This window comes from Phoca vitulina, unplaced genomic scaffold, assembly GCF_004348235.1.
Source record: "Phoca vitulina isolate PV1807 unplaced genomic scaffold, GSC_HSeal_1.0 scaffold59, whole genome shotgun sequence".
NCBI lineage: Eukaryota > Metazoa > Chordata > Mammalia > Carnivora > Phocidae > Phoca > Phoca vitulina.
In genome coordinates, this window is record NW_022589762.1 from 7,368,496 (window position 1) to 7,387,942 (window position 19,447).

The 19,447-nt window shown below is 45.4% G+C and overlaps 1 protein-coding gene across 2 annotated transcripts in view; it reads right to left on the reverse strand.

Annotated features, from left to right (window-relative positions):
• The window catches only part of VAMP1 (vesicle associated membrane protein 1), a 69,273-nt gene extending 61,559 nt beyond the window's left edge, over positions 1-7,714 (reverse strand). The window contains exons 1-5 of one of the 2 annotated variants that reach the window (XM_032390936.1): positions 7,487-7,714; positions 4,639-4,765; positions 4,054-4,212; positions 3,284-3,335; positions 138-2,884 (exon numbers count right to left, since the gene is read on the reverse strand). In XM_032390936.1, the coding sequence (XP_032246827.1) occupies positions 2,868-2,884; positions 3,284-3,335; positions 4,054-4,212; positions 4,639-4,765; positions 7,487-7,488 (357 nt within the window). In that variant the 5' untranslated portion in view covers positions 7,489-7,714 and the 3' untranslated portion in view covers positions 138-2,867. Of the gene's footprint in view, positions 1-137; positions 2,885-3,283; positions 3,336-4,053; positions 4,213-4,638; positions 4,766-7,486 lie in introns of those variants that run through there. The other variant, XM_032390935.1, reaches the window with a different exon arrangement.
• Between the last annotated feature and the right edge of the window lie 11,733 nt (positions 7,715-19,447).

The window sequence follows — 19,447 nt, forward strand, 5'->3', positions numbered from 1 at the left end:
TTCCTGTCTTTCCCCACACTGGACGCAACTGAGCCCTGTCCCCAAGCCAGCTGCACCAACTTGCAGAGTGTTCAGGATGTGAAACGAAGGCCCTCAGAGGCAGCCCTGGGGTGCCATGTCAGTTGCCCTGTGTCACCCTGAGCTGCAATTAAGGTAATTTTGGACAGCTACTGGGTGTTTCAGGATACCTACAAGCACCTCACTCCCTCGGAGAGATTTCTCCTTTCATCCATTTCTAAAATGTGTCTGGTCAGGACAGTGGAACTCAGCAGAAGAAAACTGGCAGTGAGGCTGCTGGGGAACAGGGTGTGTTTGCAGAGGCCTCATCTGGGCGCCCCCTCGGACAGGCCGAGCAGCCTGAGGACCTAGGAAGGGGGTAGAGGGGAGGTGTCTGAGAAAACCTGCAGTGGTTTCTGATGTGATGTCTGAATGCCCACCCGACTTCCTGTCATCACTTCCTCTCACTAGCACCTGGAAGAGTTGGGCCGCACCAGGTACGAACACAGGGTGTAGAGACCACTTCCTCTGCCAACACACAGATCTTTAATCTCGAGAATGCCACCCGGTACACACAGCCAGCCTTCCGGCCTCACGCAACATCACACTGTGGAAGGAAAACAACCCCCTCCCCCGCCCCTCCTCAGTTACTCCAACCCAGAAAACAACCAAGGCAGTTTAGTGGTAGGAATTTATATTTTTTTGCCTTTGTTCAGGATACATGAAGTTGCTAAATATGCCACATGCCTTTGGTGGAAGTACAACGGTTATTATTCTATACAAGTACGAGGTTGGGGGTAGGAAAAAAGACAAAGGTGATGACAGACACACAGTGGAAACCCCACATTGCCTCATGGCAAACCAAGGAAGAGGGAATGTGGGAAGCTCGGCTTCATTTGACTGCAAAGTCCCAGGGTTTGGTTGCATATTTGCTCATGCACATGGGTGGTGGGAGGGAAGAGGGACAGCAAAGACACAGAAGAGGGTACAGGGTGGGGTAAGAAAGAAAGTAGAAGGCCAAACATCCCCAAAAGAACAAAGCCAACTACATCTGGTGAGCCTCAGAGGGACAGAAACCCAGGAAAGAATTCCTGTGCCAGGGCTGGGTGGGCTAAGAGTGCGAATTTGCTCCAGGCTCGGGACACATCGAGGACAGTGGTGGTTCTTCTCCAGCGGTGACCCCCTGCATTAGGCAAGGAGGAGCCCAAAGGAGAGTGGAGACCTTCGAGGGGGGCCGTTGGGAGGGTACACTGACTGCTTTCTTCCAGCTCTTCAGTCCTGCCCTGGGGCAGGACGAAGGGAATGTGGGAAAAGGGCAAAGGGAGAGGAAGGATGGTTTTGCGCAATGAAATGCTGCTGCATGGAAAGCGAGCATCCAGACCCGGCCCAGCCTGGCCTCAGCCTCTTCCTGCTTGTGGGCTGGAGGATGGGAGGAATAAGGGGTCATGGGTGTTCCCCTTTGCTGCTCCCAGCCTCCTTCCTCCCCTCACACCTGGGTCTGTTCCACTCCACACGCTATCCTGAAGCCCAGCCTTGGCCTCCCATCCTCAGGTTCCACTGTCTGCCCCCACAAACCATGCAGAGAGGAAAGGAAAGGAGGCAAAGTGGAATTCAGAAGGGTACCAGTGGTTTAGAAGGGGAACACAGTGTAGGAAGAACAGACAGGTGGCTCTAGATAAGAGGGCCCATGACAGCACAGCAGTGCACATGCGCGCCTGTCCACAGACGGTCCCGCCTCCCACCCAAGACCGGGTTGGCGGGTATACTGGACTTCTTGGAATACTCAGAATCGGCCAGCCTCAGGAAGGACCTCCTGCTTCATCCCTGTCTTTGCTAAGTACATGGGAAGGGTGTAGAGGAGAGGAGTGCCCAAGAGCCCAAGGATCCTCATTTCTAACACCTCACACGTTATCAACGGGCAGGGAGGAGCAGGACCCTCCCCAACGAACAGGCAACAAGTGGCTTCCTCTGAGCTTGTTATTCTCAAATGAGGCCCTTGACTCGTTGTTTCTCTATAATTAACACTCGTTCTCTCTTTATCTGTGCCAACAATTAAAACTAACTCAGAGTCTCCAGCTTTGGCTATATGAAATTATTTAGTGCTCTCATGAACAATACAGAATGCTGCAGAAAATGTGAACGAGAGACAGCCCCTTGTAGTAATGAGCTTAGGGGGCTGCTTCTAAGATGGGAATGAAGCCGGTCCTTTTGCAATTAACGTGTGTTCTGTAGGTCTCCAGAAAACAAAGCAAAAGGCTGTAAGATCCCTGACGACACCGAAAATCTCAGACTAATAGATCAGAAATAACCACAAAAACAGATTTGACTTTCTGAAAGGGTACTACCACAGAACCAAGTTGGACTTTGGGCCCACCTCAGGCTCTTCTGAGGCCTGGCCTAGGAGAAGAACCCCAAGTGACCAGGGCAGTCCTGAATGAGCTGCAATTCTCCCCACTGTTCCCAGCCCCCTCCAGCGGCCTGGCCTTTCCTGGTGACACCATGGGCACCAACACCCTTCTCCTCCCCCAATCTTGGCACCTTCTTGGGCATGTCACCGCGGCTACACGCCTTCCTCTTCTCTTGGCCTCCAACTCTTTTTGGCTTTGGGGGAAGCTGAGAGTACGTAAGAAGAGGGTAGGGAGTGCCACCTACGGCTCTTCGGGGAGTTACTTCGAGACTGTGCCAGGAGCAGCATTTCTAGTGTTGAGGGACCCAGTGCAAATGAAAGCAACAGAAATGGAAGAATGGGCAACGGAGAAGCCAGGACAGGGCGGAGGAAGGTAGACAGGGACGTTCGTTGAGAGAGCAAACAGAGGGAGAGGGATGTGAGTCTCGATGGCAATGGAGAACAGGGAAGGGGTGGCACATTCTCAAGTAAAAAAGTAGACTGGACACAGGAATCAGGAAGTCCCAGATGGAAAAGAGAAAGAGACAGGAGAAAACAAGAGGGCAAATTACATCAAGTTACTAGACATTCAGGCCTTTCAGTTGCGGGTGTCCCATCCCCGTGGTCTCCCTCTGACCCAAGCCAGTGACAAACAGCACAGCCCCACTTCCTCAGGACAGGAGGGACCATCTTCCCACGGGATCTTGCAGAGGGAAGGCTTGTCCATCAAGGAAGTCCCTTGTCTTTGTCCTTCCTCCCTCCCGAACCAGGTGACGATCCCACAGCAGCGATCTCCATACCTCAGTCAGAGCAGCCCCATTCCCCAGGCAGGCAGGGCTGGGAGAAGACTCCAGGACCTTCCCACCTCTTCACCCCACCAGCAACCTCAGCGATACTTACTTACAATAACTACCACGATGATGGCACAGATAGCTCCCAGCATGATCATCATCTGAGGAAACATTGACCAAGAAATGGGTCCTTGGATTTGGGGAAGAGGAAAGAGATGTTCCCACTAGAGATGGGAAAAGAACTTTCTCCGTCCTTGGGACAGTGGAAGAAACCACACATCACCCAGGAGATAGGCAGGCCTCTTGGGGAGGGCAAACCCTCCTGTCTCATGTTCCCCATGAGACAACCACCCTTGCACCACCACTGAGGCTTCCCAGAAACATCAGAGCATCTGCAGCATGCTCCATTTCGCTTGGCTCCTATTGCCTGAAGGCTTTGAAAGGAATGCCAGTGGAGGTGCAGACTTGGGATCTTTAGTCAGTTGGTTCATTTTTCATTGTGAAGTATTCCGCTAATTCCTAAAAGCTGCAGGTATTTAAATATATACCTACCCTAGCCATCGTGTGGATGTTGGCTGTGTGTGGGGAAGGGCCAGGCGAGATTTTCCCAGGGGTCTTTGGGGGAAAGCAGCCTGAATGACCACTTCTGAGCTCCTCGCGTAGGGCTGGCACCCAGTTAGTGGTTCTGAGTACTCTGGCCTACCCTGGCGGCCAATTCTGGGTAATGCATCTCAAGGAGGCTTTCAGATTTCCTCCCCAGAGTTGGGCAGGGCAGAGATCCTGCGCCACCAGAGGTGAGGAAGGTAGAACCTGAGGGCTTTCTTGCCTTCTATGAGTTGAGGCCCAGGAAGAGAAGGCAGAGAGGACAAGACAACTCACCTTGCAGTTTTTCCACCAATACTTCCTCTTTAGCTTGGCAGCACTGCTCTCAAATTGTGATGCTCCCACCTGCAAGGCATCAGCTCGGTCATCCAGCTGTGACAGTATTTCATCCCTCTTCAGGACCTTGTCCACATTCACACGCATGATGTCCACCACCTGAGGGGGTGCAGAAACAAAGCTAGTAAGCTTCCCTGCTGGAGACAGGGGTAAAAACAATGGAATCTCAAGTCTGGCCCTGTGTAACTCAGGGATGCCTTGCTTCCCAGAGCTTTTAGCTACCCCTCTATTTAAAAAAAAAAAAAAAGTTTGGGCGCCTGGGTGGCTCAGTTGGTTAAGCGACTGCCTTCGGCTCAGGTCATGGTCCTGGAGTCCCTGGATCGAGTCCCGCACCGGGCTCCCTGCTCGGCAGGGAGTCTGCTTCTCCCTCTGACCCTAACCCCTCTCATGTGCTCTCTCTCATTCTCTCTCTCTCAAATAAAGAAATAAAATCTTTAAAAATAAATAAATAAATAAATAAATAAATAAAAAGTTTCTAAACTTGTATCATCTGGAAACTCTCAAGAGAAAGAGTTCTCCACTTACTTCCTCCACTTGTGCCTGGGTTTGTTGTAGTCGTCTGTTACTGGTCGTATTAGGAGGTGGGCCAGGGGGACCCCCTCCTGGGGCAGTCCCTTCTGCCCCTTCAGTGGGTGGCTGAGCTGGAGCAGACCTGTGGAGGGAAGCGGACCAAGTACACAAAGTAACTGAGACAAGAAAGGAATCACGTGCATTCTCGCCCCCTACCACGAACACAATGGTGATTAGGCTACCTGCAACTAGAAAGGATTCTAACTTCTTGGCGACTCCAAGTAGGGAGATGCAGCATAGAGGAAGAAGCAAGGGATGAAAGATCCTGTAACAACATTTACGTGGGGTTCAAGGACATCCAGGGTGGCATCAAGAGATCCTGTTTGGGGCTATCCTTTCACCCAAATTCAAACATCCTCTACAGGGACATGGCTACAGGGACAAATGTGCCAGCCTTGGACTAAATGGCACTTCCCTGACAGAAAAAAAAGCCTTTCACATAAAGTCAAACTGGAAAATTCCTCTCCAGGTTTAGAAGTTCGTACAAAGGACTAACGCCTATGGACCGAACAGCTCTTTTACGCAAAGTCTAAAGAAGACAAGCAAGTTGACAGACCTTGCTTAAGGGAAACCGGTTATTAGTTGTTTCACACAATGACTAGTATATCGGGGCTGCTGTAAGGACAACTTGGAGAATCACCAAAGGCAAGGCTTCTGTAGGTAGAGTTGAGTCAGGACTGTTCGCTTGCTTTGTTTTTGGCAGAGAAGATGGGTGTTTCACTTAGATAGACCTGGGGTGCCAGGCAATTGTGTTAGTTATGAAATTTTTCCAAGAGCATAGACAGGAAGCAAGAATATGAGTAATGGTCCTCGATGTAATGCATCATAGACATCATGTCCCTTCCTTTTCTAGATTTGGCATCAAGTCTCAGGAGGCTCCCCTAGTGCTTTATGTCTCAAAGGGAAATCCTGGTTCACACTACTACACACAGAGATTGTTCTTTCTTTCCCTTAGCCTTAGAAGGGATGAATCTAGTGTGGGTCTTCAAGATAAACTCCTTTCCATGTCCCAACACACAGAGACTAAATTCACCTCCTAAAGAATTCCCAGAAATCTAACCTAAGGCATGAGATTTTTCTCTCCCAAGAAAGAACCCACCAACAGAGGGAGATCTCTCAAACTTGATGGAGAATAGAAGTTACAGCAAGAATGCCTCACACAGGGGCACAATCTCACCAAACATACCTGCCAGGAGCAGTACAAGAGTAAATGCATTAGGAATTAAATCATCACAAGTCACCAAAAAGGAAATGCCTTGACTACTCACAATAGAACTAATACCCAGAAAATTCTTCCTCCCTAAGTGAATTTCTTTTGGTCTAAAAAGATAGAGAATAACTCTTCAGAGAGGCTTTACTAGCAGATTACACCCAACTCAACCCCATTAAAAGAAATCGCTTTCTCATCTCCCTCAAAAGCACAAAGGAAGCAAAAGAAAGAAAGATACTAAGCCATGGAAGCCACAAAACTCTTATGTTACTACTGAGCTAAGCAATCTAGTTTTCTGAAGGTGGAAAATTCAGTGAGTAGCTAGCAGCCAGTATTTGGTGTTGGAAGCAGTCCAGGATGGTGGCACCAATGACAAGATTAAGGTCAGAGACCTCGTGATGCCTTGCTAGTCACCATGCTTTCTCCATTTCCTTCAGTTCATCCCACATGTGTGCTGTTGGGAACGAGTCCATTCACCTCCTCCCCAAAGTGTGTGTGTGGGGGGGCGGGGGCGAATGGAACCTTAGGGCTTGGCCAAAATGCTTAGAATATCACATACCGTTAAAACTGTAGAAATCAAATAGAGAAAAAACGAAATTGTTATAAAGCGTCTGAAGGGGCCATTTCACTTACTATTTGTTGGGAGTTGGGAACACTCAGCAATAAAACATCCAGGGGTAATCATAAACCATACGTCACATAAATAAATCTTTTCCCTTTTTTGTCACTAAGAGAAGCAACATAAATATATCTAGGACAAGCCAGGACTCCAGACAGTAATAAGAAAGAAAAAAATCTCTATTAAATATATGGTGGTGTCGCCACAGCTCTCCCTCAGGATCTTGGGATGGGGGTTGTGTTGAAGGGGGTCAGAGACTAAATTGAATTGTTGCGGGAAGGCAGGGATCCTCAGTTCTATTTCTCTTCCAAATACTTGGCTAAGACCGGATGACAGGAAAACAGCTTCTATACAGGTGGCCTTGAGATGAATGGCTGCTTGGAATCACATGCCACTGCCCCCTGAGTCTTTCTGAGCTGCTCACCTGGCGCCAAAGAACTGTCAGATAAGTTTCTGGTTCTTTGCTCACCGCCAGGAGGGGGTGGGCGAGTAGGGTAACATGGCACTGGGGCGAGGGGCATACATAAATCCGGAGATTGCAGGGCAATTCAAGTTACTAACTGGCAGGTGCACCCATTACTGTTTCCAGAGGCCCTAAGTACAGATTCGATCAGACAACAAGAAAGGGTCTCGAACCCCCTCCCCGATGTCTCTCCATGCCCCACCTTCGCCCTGTCCCGGGCTTCACTATTACCGAGACCTGAACGGGGCGCCCAGCAGGCGAGAGGAGAGAGTGCCATGAAGGTGGGACCCCGGCGCCCCTACCCCGCCCGTGGGGTGCTGGCGTGGCTGCTGCAGGAATGGGGTGCTGCCCTCCCTCCCCAGGAGCGGCCAGGTCTGGGGGCGGCGCGCGGTGGTGGTTCCCCGCGTGGCCGCAGCTGCTGCAATGCGCCATTTTCCGTCCCGCAGAGTCCGGCGCTGGGACTGGGAGTTGGCAAGGAGGTGTCGAGCCCCCCACACCAGAGTCAACTCACATTTCTGTGACGGTTGAGGGATCCGTCTTGTCTCCTGAGGCTGCGGCCAGATACCCGGCCGGGGAAACGCTGCGGCTGAAGTCTACGGAGCCGCCAAGCTCCGCCTCCACCCGACCACCCGGAGCTCTAGCTGCGGTGGAACTTACCGCAGCTGCCGCGCGGGTCCCACACTTTATTAGCGTCGGCCACGCCTCCCAGTAACGTTGACAATCCCGCAGCCCAATAGACGCCCAGGACAGGCGCCCGTCCCGAAGCCGAGCCCGACTAAGGCCGAGCCCGCCCCGCCCCTGCAAGTTGGCCAATCCCAGCTCTCCTCTCACAGTCCGTCTCCGCGAAGGAGCGGTGGCCGAGGGGATCGTTCACCGACCACTACAACTATAGTTTGCTTACCAGTCTAACTAAGCGACAGGGCTGAGTGGAAATATGCGCCAGCTCCCTGGAAGGGCGGGGCCAACAGTTTGATTGAGGCTCTTTGGGTACCTGGCAGCCAATCGCTGAGCAGTTCCTGAAGTCCGGGCCCGCCCACGGCCCCCGGCGCCCGCAGCTCCAGCCAGTCACAGTCGCTGGCGGGCCTCAGCTTGCTGTTGCCCAGACCCCAGAGTGCTAGGTAACGAGGCGGTCCCGCCGTCTACTCACAGCGGGGCGCGCAGACCCTACGTTCCCATCCCTCACAAACAGCTCTGAGGTGCAGAATCCATCGAGGCAGAGCCGGGGCCCTTGTCACCCAGTACCGGGCGCGGGGTTCGGTCCCTCCAGAGCAATTACGAAGGCTTCATTCATCTTTTCCCTTCAACATAGCCAGCAAGCTCCTCAAGCAATGTTTCCTAAAACGAACTCCCCCTGCAAGCCCTCCCCTTCTATCCCTTCCACATAGGTCACCACATCGACTCAGTTGCCCGAATTAAAAACCTGGAAACCATCCTAGATTTCCTTACCCGTTCATCTGTACCCCTCTTCTGATAATTCACCAAAGTTGAGTCGATTTTTCCTTCTTCATTTCTCAAGGATTCGCTCCCCCTCTTATCATGGTCCTACTCTCACTTTAGGCTATTATCCCTTGCCTGGACGCCATCAGTTGTAAAACTTAACCATTATTTTAGCTCCCGTTAAGAAAAAAAGGTAGCAAATAAACTGACACCACGCTTTCTTATCACTTCGAATTTTTATTTTATATTTATTGAAAGTGTAGATTTATACAGATACAGATTCTATAACAGTTCACTCTTGTACGTACATAAAAAGGAAATTTAAAAAGAGTAACATGGTAACAATAGTCCCAAAACTTCACATTCAGAGCCTGACTCCTAGGATTCTTTTTTTTTTTTTTTTTTTTTCTGACTCAGTCTTACATGTCCATGATTTTTCACACAATGCAGCCCTCTGTGCATGCCATCAAGGGCTGTGGTGATGCAGCATTTCTTAAAAGAATGTTCCTCTTCTGTCTCTGGAATTTTCTTCCAAGCCTCAGACACCCATTTCACAAGTTTTAATTCTTCTGAGTAGGTATGACAAATACAGTATGACTACTGTCTGGCTGATAGTTATAATGAAACATCCCAATTTAGATGTTAAAATGAAAAAACAAAATGCCTCCTAGAATCAATGAAATATATATCTTTCTGCTTCTAGTCTTGCCCTCCCTCATATCCATCCTCTAAGAAACCACCAGGAAGATCTATCCAAATGTCACAACCCTGCTTAAACCCTTAAGCCCCACCAAATCTCCCTTGGGGGAAAAAAAAAAAAAGGTGAAAAAGTCAGTGAATTTTTTAAAAATTAAGATGTTTTTAAACTTGTTGAAAAATAATTATAGATTCACACGAGGTGGCCCCAAAAAAAAGTACAGGGAGGTTTCCCTATATCCCTTCACCTAGTTCCCCACACAGGTAACAGTACAGTATTAAAACCAGGAAATTGACATTGGTACAATCCACAGAGTTTATTCATATTTCACCAGTTTTACATGCATTCGTATATGTGGTTTTATGCAATATGGGTGTAGATTCCTGTAACCACAACCACAATCACCATACAAAACTATGACATTACTACAAGGCTCCCTGGTGCTATCCTTTTATAGCCACACCTGCGCCCATCCCTAACCCTTGTCAGCCACTAATTTGTTCTCCATCTTTATAACTTTATTTTCAAGAATGCTAAATAAGTGGAAGGATACAGTATGAAACCTTTTAAGATTGGCTTTTTTTCCAGGGTGCCTGGGTGGCTCAGTCATTAAGCGCCTGCCTTCGGCTCAGATCATGATCTCAGGGGTCCTGGGATCAAGCCCCGCATGCATCAGGCTCCCTACTCAGCGGGAAGCCTGCTTTTCCTTCTCCCACTCCCCCTGCTTGTGTTCCCTCTCTTGCTGTCTCTCTCTCTGTCAAACAAATAAATAAAATCTTTATTTTTTTTTTTAAAGATTTTATCCATTTAACAGAGAGAGACAGCGAGAGAGGGAACACAAGCAGGGGGAGGCCGAGCAGGGAGCCCGATGTGGGGCTCGATCCCAGAACCCTGGGGTCATGACCTGAGCCGAAGGCAGACACTTAATGACTGAGCCACCCAGGTGCCCCTAAATAAAATCTTTTTAAAAAAAAGAAAAAAAAGATTGGCTTTTTTTCCTATTTTTGCCTGTGGATGTCCAATTGCTCCAGGACCATTTGTTGAAAAAGCAGCCTTTCCTCCATGATGCCCTTGAAATCCATCCAACTTACCAATTTTCATTGCTGAATAGTATTCTGTGGAATAATTTGTTTAACCATCTACCAGATTAAAGGACATTTGGGCTGATTTCAGGTTAGGGCTGTTATGAACAGTCATGTACAGGTTTCCATGAACATGAATTTTCATTTCCCTGGGATAAATGCCCAAGAGTGCAATTACTGGGTAGGAAAGTAATCGCATGTTTAGTTTTAGAAGAAACTGCCAAACTGCTTTCCAGAGTCGCTTTACCATTTAAATTCCCACCAGCAATGTATGTGGGATCCAATGTCTCCACATTTTCACCAGCATTGGTGTTTTTCTAGCCTTTTCGATAGGTCTATAGTGATATATCATTGTAGTTTTAATTCTCACTTCTCTGGTGGCTGATGATGTTGCACATGTTTTAATGTGTTTTTTACCATCCATGTATCCTCTTTGGTGAGGGCTCTGCTCATGCCCTTTGCCCATTTTCTAATTGGGTTGTTCCTTTTTTTTACTATTGAGTTTTGGGAATTCTTTAAACATTCTAGATAAAGTATTTTGTCTGATAAGTGGTTTCTCCTGTTCTGTCATTTGTCTTTTCATCCTCTTAAAGGGAACTTTCATAGAGCAAAAATTTATCAACTTGTCCTTCTATGGATTATACTTTTGGTGTAAAGTCTAAGAACCTTTGCTAGCCCTAGACCCTGACGATTTCTTTCTTATTTTATTTTCTAAAAGTTGTATATTTTTTATGTTCCACATGTAAGTCTGTGATCTATTTTGAGTTCATTGTTGTATAAGGTGTAAAGTTTAGGTCAGAGTTCATTTTATTGCCTATGGATGTCCAATTACTCCAGGACCATTTGTTGAGAAAGCAAACCTTCCTCCGTTGAATTGCTTTTGCACCTTTGTCAAAAACCAGTTTGGCGGGTGCCTGGGTGGCTCAGTTGGTTAAGCCACTGCCTTCAGCTCAGGTCATGATCCTGGAGTCCCGGGATCGAGTCCCGCATCGGGCTCCCTGCTCAGCAGGGAGTCTGCTTCTCCCTCTGACCCTCCCCCTCTCATGTGCTCTCTCTCTCATTCTCTCTCTCAAATAAATAAATAAAATCTTAAAAAAAAAAAAAAAACCAGTTTGGCAACACAACCTAACGGCACACCTAAAGGAGCTGGAAAAAGAACAGCAAATAAAGCTTAAAGCCAGCAGAAGAAGAGAAATAATAAAGATTAGAGCAGAAATAAATGAAATAGAAATCAAAAAAACAGTAGAACAGATCAGTGAAACTAAGAGCTGGTTCTTTGAAAGACAACAAAATTGATAAACCCCTAGCCAGACTTATCAAAAAGAAAAGAGAAAAAACCCACATAAATAAAATCATGAATGAAAGAGGAGAGATCACAATGAATACTAAAAAAAATACAAACAATTATAAGAGAATATTACAAGCAATTATATGCCAACAAATTGGGCAACCTGGAAGAAATGGATAAATCCTAAAACATAGGGGCGCCTGGGTGGCTCAGTCGTTAAGCGTCTGCCTTCGGCTCAGGTCATGATCCCAGGGTCCTGGGATCGAGCCCCGCATCGGGCTCCCTGCTCAGCGGGAAGTCTGCTTCTCCCTCTCCCACTCCCCCTGCTTGTGTTCCCTCTCTCGCTGTGTCTCTCTCTGTCAAATAAATAAAATCTTTAAAAAAAAAAATCCTAAAACATATAAACTACCAAAACTGAAACAGAAAGAAATAGAAAAATTGAACAGACCCACAACCAGGAAAGAAATTGAATCAGTAGGGCGCCTGGGTGGCTCAGTTGGTTGAGCGACTGCCTTCGGCTCAGGTCATGATCCTGGAGTCCCTGGATCGAGTCCCGCATCGGGCTCCCTGCTTGGCGGGGAGCCTGCTTCTCCCTCTGACCCTCCCCCCTCTCATGTGCTCTCTCTCTCTCTCTCTCATTCTCTCTGTCTCAAATAAATAAATAAAATCTTAAAAAAAAAAAAAAAGAAAAAAAGAAATTGAATCAGTAATCAAAAATCTCCAACAAACAACAGTCCAGGGCTGGATGGCTTCCCAGGGGAATTCTACCAAACATTTAAAGAAGAGTTTATACCTATTCTTCTCAAAATGTTTCAAAAAACAGAAATGGAAGGAAAACTTCCAAAGTCATTCTATGGGGCCACCATTACTTTGTTTCCAAAAAAAAGACAAAGACTCCACTAAAAAGGAGAGTTACAGACCATTATCCCTAATGAACACAGATGCAAAAATTCTCAACAAGATACTAGAGAATCAAATCCAACAGTACATTAGAAGAATTATTCACCATGATGGGTGCCTGGGTGGCTCAGTTGGTTAAGCAACTGCCTTCAGCTCAGGTCATGATCCTGGAGCCCCAGAATCGAGTCCTGCATTGTGCTTCCTGCTCAGCAGGGAGTCTGCTTTTCCCTCTGACCCTCCCCTCTCTCATGCTCTCTCTCTCTCTCTCTCTCATGCTCTCTCTCTCTCTCAAATAAATAAATAAATCTTTAAAAAAGACACTTAAAAAAAAGAACTATTTTCCATGATCAAGTGGGATTTATTCCTGGGTTGCAGGGGTGGTTCAACATCTACAAATCAATGTGATACACTACGTCAGTAAAAGAAAGGATAAGAACTATATGATGCTCTCATTAGATGCAGAAAAAGCATTTAACAAAATACAGCATCTTTCTTGATAAAAAACCCTCAAGAAAGTAGAGACAGAAGGAACATACCTCAACATCATAAAGGCCATATATGAAAGACCCATATTCAGGGGTGCCTGGGTGGCTCAGATGGTTAAACGTCTGCCTTTGGCTCAGGTCATGATCCCAGGGTCCTGGGATCAAGCCCCACATCAGGCTCCCTGCTCAGCGGGGGGGCCTGCTTCTCCCCCTCCCTCTGCTTCTCCCCCTGCTCATGTTCTCTCTCTCTCTCTCTCTGTATCTCTGTGTCTCGAATGAATAAATAAAAAAATCTTTAATATCATCTTCAATGGGGAAAAACTGAGAGCTTTTCCCCTAAGGTCAGGAACACAACAGGGATGTCCACTCTCACCACTGTTGTTCAACATAGCACTGGAAGTCCTAGCTAAGCAATCAGACAACAGAAAGAAATAAAAGGCATCCAAATCAGCAAGGAAGAAGTCAAACTTTCACTGTTTGCCGATGATATGATACTCTATGTAGAAAACCCAAAAGACTCTAGCAAAAAATTGCTAGAACTGATACACAATTCAGCAAAGTTGCAGGATAGAAAATCAACATACAGAAATCTGTTGCATTTCTATACACCAATAACAAAGCAGCAGAAAGAGAAATCAAAGAATCAATCCCATTTATAATTGCGCCAAAAACCATAAGATACCTAGGAATAAACCTAACCAAAGAGGTAAAAAATCTGTACTCTGAAAACTATAGAACGCTAATGAAAGAAATTGAAGAAGACACAAAGAAATGGGAAAACATTCCATGCTCATGGATTGGAAGAGCAAACATTGTTAAACTGTCTATACTACCCAAAGCAATCTACATATTCAGAGCAATCCCAATCAAAATAACACCAGCATTTTTCACAGAGCTAGAACAAACAATTCTAAAATTTGTATGGAACCAGAAAAGACCCCAAATAGCCAAAGTAATGTTGAAAAAGAAAAGCAAAGCGGGAGGCATCACAATTCCAGACTTCAAGCTGTATTACAAAGCTGTAATCATCAAGACAGTGTGGTACTAGCCCGAAAACAGACACATAGATCAATAGAACAGAATAGAGAGCACAGAAATGGACCTACAACTCTATATATGGCCAACTAATCTCCAACAAAGCAGGAAGGAATATCCAATGAAAAAAAGACAGTCTCTTCAACAAATGGTGTTGAGAAAACTGGACAGCCACATGCAGAAGAATGAAACTGGACCACTTTCTTACACAACACACAAAAATAAATTCAAAATGGATGAAAGACCTAAATGTGAGACAGGAAACCATCAAGATCCTAGAGGAGAACATGGGCAGCAACCTCTTTGGCCTGCAACAACTTCTTGCTAGATACATTTCTGGTGGCAAAGGAAACAAAAGCAAAAATGAACTATTGGGACTTCATCAAGATAAAAAGCTTCTGCACAGCAATGGAAACAATCAACAAAACTAAAGGGCAACCTACCAAATGGGAGAAGATATTAGCAAATGACATATCGGATAAAGGACTAATATCCAAAATCTATAAAGAACTTACCAAGCTCGGGGCACCTGGGTGGCTCAGTCATTAAGTGTCTGCCTTTGGCCCAGGTCATGATCCCAGGGTCCTGGGATCGAGCCCCGCATTGGGCTCCCTGCTTGGCGGGAAGCCTGCTTCTCCCTCTCCCACTCCCTGCTTGTGTTCCCTCTCTTGCTGTGTCTCTCTCTGTCAAACAAATAAATAAAATCTTTAAAAAATAAATAAAAATAAAAAAAGAACTTACCAAACTCAACACCTCAGAAATAAATAATCCAGTTAAGAAATGGGCAGAAGACATGAACAGACATTTCTCCAAAGAAGACATACAAATGGCCAACAGACACATGAAAAAGTGGTCAACAGCACTCATCATCAGGGAAATACAAATCAAAATCACAATAAGATAACACCTCACACCTGTCAGAATGGCTAAAATTAACAACTTAGGAAACAACAGATGTTGGGGAGGATGGGGGAAAAGGGGAACCCTCTTACACTGTTGGTGGGAATGTAAACTGGTGCAGCCACTCTGGAAAACAGTATGGAGGTTCCTCAAAAAGTTAAAAAATAAAACTACCCTACGACCCAGCAATTGCACTACTAGGTATTTATCCAAAGGATACAAAAATACTGATTCAAAGGGGCACATGCTCCCAATGTTTATAGCACATTATCAACAATAGCCAAATTATGGAAAGAGCCCAAATGTCCATTGACTGACAAATGGATAAAGAAGATGTGGTGTACAGTCAGAATGGCTAAAATTAACAAGTCAGGAAATGACAGATGTTGGCGGGGATGCGGAGAAAGGGGAACCCTCCTACACTGTTGGTGGGAATGCAAGCTGGTGCAGCCACTCTGGAAAACAGTATGGAGGTTCCTCAAAAAGTTGAAAATAGAGCTACCATATGATCCAGCAATTGCACTACTGGGTATTTACCCCAAAGATACAAAAGTAGGGACCCGAAAGGCTACGTGCACCCCGATGTTTATAGCAGCAATGTCCACAATAGCCAAACTGTGGAAAGAGCCAAGATGTCCATCAACAGATGAATGGCTAAAGAAGATGTGGTATATATATACAATGGAATATTATGCAGCCATCAAAAGGAATAAGATCTTGCCATTTGCAACGACGTGGATGGAACTGGAGGGTATTATGCTGAGCGAAATAAGTCAAACAGAGAAAGACATGTATCATATGACCTCACTGATATGAGGAATTCTTAATCTCAGGAAACAAACTGAGGGTTGCTGGAGTGGGGGGTGGGGTGGGAGGGATGGGGTGACTGGGTGATGGACACTGGGGAGGGTATGTGTTCTGGTAAGCGCTGTGAATTGTGCAGGACTGTTGAATCTCAGATCTGTACCTCTGAAACAAATAATGCAATATATGTTAAGAAAGAAAAAAAGAAGAAGAAGAATGTAGCAGGAGGGGAAGAATGAAGGGGGGAAAATCGGAGGGGGAGAAGAACCATGAGAGACGATGGACTCTGAAAAACAAACTGAGGGTTCTAGAGGGGAGGGGGTTGGGAGGATGGGTTAGCCTGGTGATGGGTATTGAGGAGGGCACGTTCTGCATGGAGCACTGGGTGTTATGCACAAACAATGAATCATGGAACACTATATCTAAAACTAATGATGTAATGTATGGGGATTAACATAACAATAAAAAAAATTAAAAAAAAAAAAAAAGAAGATGTGGTGTATATATACAATGGAATATTACTCAGCCATCAAAAAGAATGAAATCTTGCCATTTGCAACGATGTGGATGGACCTAGAGGGTACTATGCTAAGCAAAATAAGTCATTCAGAGAAAGACAAATGCCATTTGATTTCACTCACATGTGGAATTTAAGAAACAAAACAGACGAACATAGGGGAAGGGAAGGAAAAATAAAATAAGATAAAAATAGAGAGGGAGGCAAACCATAAGAGATTCTCAACTACAGAGAATAAACTGAGGGTTGCTGGAAGGGAGGTGGGGGGGATGGGCTAAATGGGTGATGGGCATTAAGGGGGGCACTTGTTGGGGCCCCTGGGTGGCTCACTTGGTTAAGCAGCTGCTTTCAGCTCAGGTCATGATCTTAGGGTCCTGGGATTAAACCCTGAGTTGGACTCCCTGCTCAATGGGGAGTCTACTTCTCCCTCTCTCTCTGCCCCCCTCCCACCCAGTTCATATGCTCTCCCTCTCTCTAATAAATAAATAAAATCTTTTTTTTTAAAAAAAAAAAGGAAGGCACGTGTTGTGATTAACACTGAGTGTTATATGTAAGTGATAAATCACTAAATTCTACTCCTGAAACCAGTACTACACTATATGTTAACTAACTTGAATTTGAATAAAAACTTGAGGAGAGCCTGGTTGGCTCAATCGGTTAAGCGTCTGCATTCAGCTCAGGTCATGATCTCAGGGTCCTGGAATGGAGGCCCCATCGCTGCCCACCCCCCGCCCCCACGCTCAGCAGGCAGTCTGCTTCTCTCCCTCTCTCTCTTCCTCTCCCTCTGCCCCTCCCCCCACTCGTGCTCGCTCGCTCTCTCAAATAAATAAATAAAATCTTCAAAAAATTTTTTAAATAAATAGGGGCGCCTCGGTGGCTCAGTCATTAAGCGTCTGCCTTCGGCTCAGGTCATGATCCCAGAGTCCTGGGATCGAGCCCCGCATCGGGCTCTCTGCTCGGCAGGAGGTCTGCTTCTCCCTTTCCCACTCCCCCTGCTTGTGTTCCCTCTTTCGCTGTGTTTCTCTCTGTCAAATAAATAAAATCTTTAAAAAAAAATTTTTTTAAATAAATAAAAACTTGAAAGAAAAAAATAAAAAGGTGTTATTTCTCTTTAAAAAATCAGTTTGGCAGGGGCGCCTGGGTGGCTCAGTCGTTAAGCATCTGCCTTCAGCTCAGGTCATGATCCCAGGGTCCTAGGATCAAGCCCCGCATTGGGCTCTCTGCCCGGTGGGAAGCCTGCTTCTCCCTCTCCCCCTCCCTCTGCTTGTGTTCCCTCTCTCACTGTGTCTCTCTCTGTCAAATAAATAAAATCTTAAAAAAATAAAAAATAAATAAAAAATCAGTTTGGCATACTTGTGCAGGTCTATTTCTGGGTTCTCTATTCAGTTCCACTGACCTGTATGTCTTTCCTTCTACCAATAACACACTGTCTTAATTACTGTAGCTATATAGTAAGCCTTAACATCATATAGAATTATTTCTCCCACTTCATTGTTCTTTTTCAAAATTGTTTTAACTGTTCTAGATTTTTTGCCTCAAAGGTTATTTTTATTTTTTTTTATTTTTTTTTAAAGATTTTATTTATTTGACAGAGAGAGACACAGTTAGAGAGGGAACACAAGCAGGGGGAGTGGGAGAGGGAGAAGCAGACTTCCCACTGAGCAGGGAGCCCGATGCGGGGCTCGATCCCAGGACCCTGGGATCATGACCCAAGCTGAAGGCAGACACTCAATGACTGAGCCACCCAAGGCACCCCTCAAAGGTTATTTTTAAAATGCATTTATGAGCTGACAAGAGAATAAAGACTGTGTAGACCAAAAACTAAGTTAAAGCTGGTACTCAGAGAGATAAGCTGAGCACTGAAGCCTGTTTTGCCTTACGGGCATTTGCTAAAAAGTTGAATTTAGGCATGGTGATGGCCTCACTGGATGCCACGGTGGCAGAGGAGACAGAGCTCAGGGCTTTTCTAGGGTTGGAAATCTAACAGAAGGTCCCCACCATAAAGTCAGAACCCCTATATTGCCATGTAAGAGTGGATTTAAAATATACTCACACCCACACTGCCCTAGGGGACTTCATAGAACATTGCTTATCTGGAACCTAGGTGCCTAGTGGAGATCTGTTATTTTTTTTTTTTTAAGATTTTATTTATTTATTTGACAGAGAGAGTGAGAGAGGGAACACAAGCAGGGGGAGTGGGAGAGGGAGAAGCAGGCTTCCTGTCGAGCAGGGAACCCGATTCGGGGCTGAATCCCAGGACCCTGGGATCATGACCTGAGCCAAAGGCAGATGCTCAACAACTGAGCCACCCAGGCGCCCCGGAGATCTGTTTTTTTTTTTTTCTTTTAAATACTAGCAGAGAATTTATAACCACAAGTATGGTTTTTCTGCCTGAATTTTTTGTTGATCCTAACAATAAAATGGTAAGAATTTAAAGTGGTTTTAGGTTAATAGTGCCACCAAGCACCAGGCAGAAGCAATGCAATCCTCTCTGGATGAGCTCATCCTCAATCTAGGCCCTGGGGAATTTCCACAGATAGAGTTCCAAGAAATATAAATTGTGGTCAAAAATTGCAAACAAATAAGGAACAAGGTTCCAAGAGCAAGAGCCAACAGAGATAGAGATAGAGATAGAGATAGAGATAGAGATAGAGATAGAGATAGGAAATAAGAAAGTTAGAAAATCAAACCAAATAGTCCAATGTCCGACTAATAGGAGTTCTAAAAAGAGAAAACAGGATATGAGATAAAATGAGAAAACAGGATTATAAGAGAAATACAAAAAAATTTTCCTGAATTGAACAAATCCTTCCGGATTAAATAATGTGCTATGTGCCCAACACAAAGAAAAAAGGAAGCACATCAAGACACATTTTTACAAAATCAGAATATTATGGAAAAAGAGAAGATCCTAAAAGAATTCAATAAAAGGGGAAAAAAGGAAAAGGAATCAGAATGGCATCTCAATACAGTATTAGAAATAGAAGACAGTGTGGCAGTTCCTTTAAAATTCTGAAGAAAAATGATCATTAATCTAGAATTCCCTACCAACCAAACTATCCATATAAGATCAATATAAAAAATAAGATCAGTATATATCAAAAGGTAGAATATAGACTTCTTTCAGCATCAAATTCTTACCTCCCTTTTCAAGTAGGTTACTACAAGATGTGCTCTGGCAAACAAGAAAGAGAAAGACAATAGATGTGGGGTATGGAATGCTGGATCCACACACTGGTGAAAGAAAATCCTTGGAATGGTAGCTGTGCCACAGACCCAGAAAGAATGTGTCCTGACTGAAATAAGAGGATAGAAAAAAACTGGGAA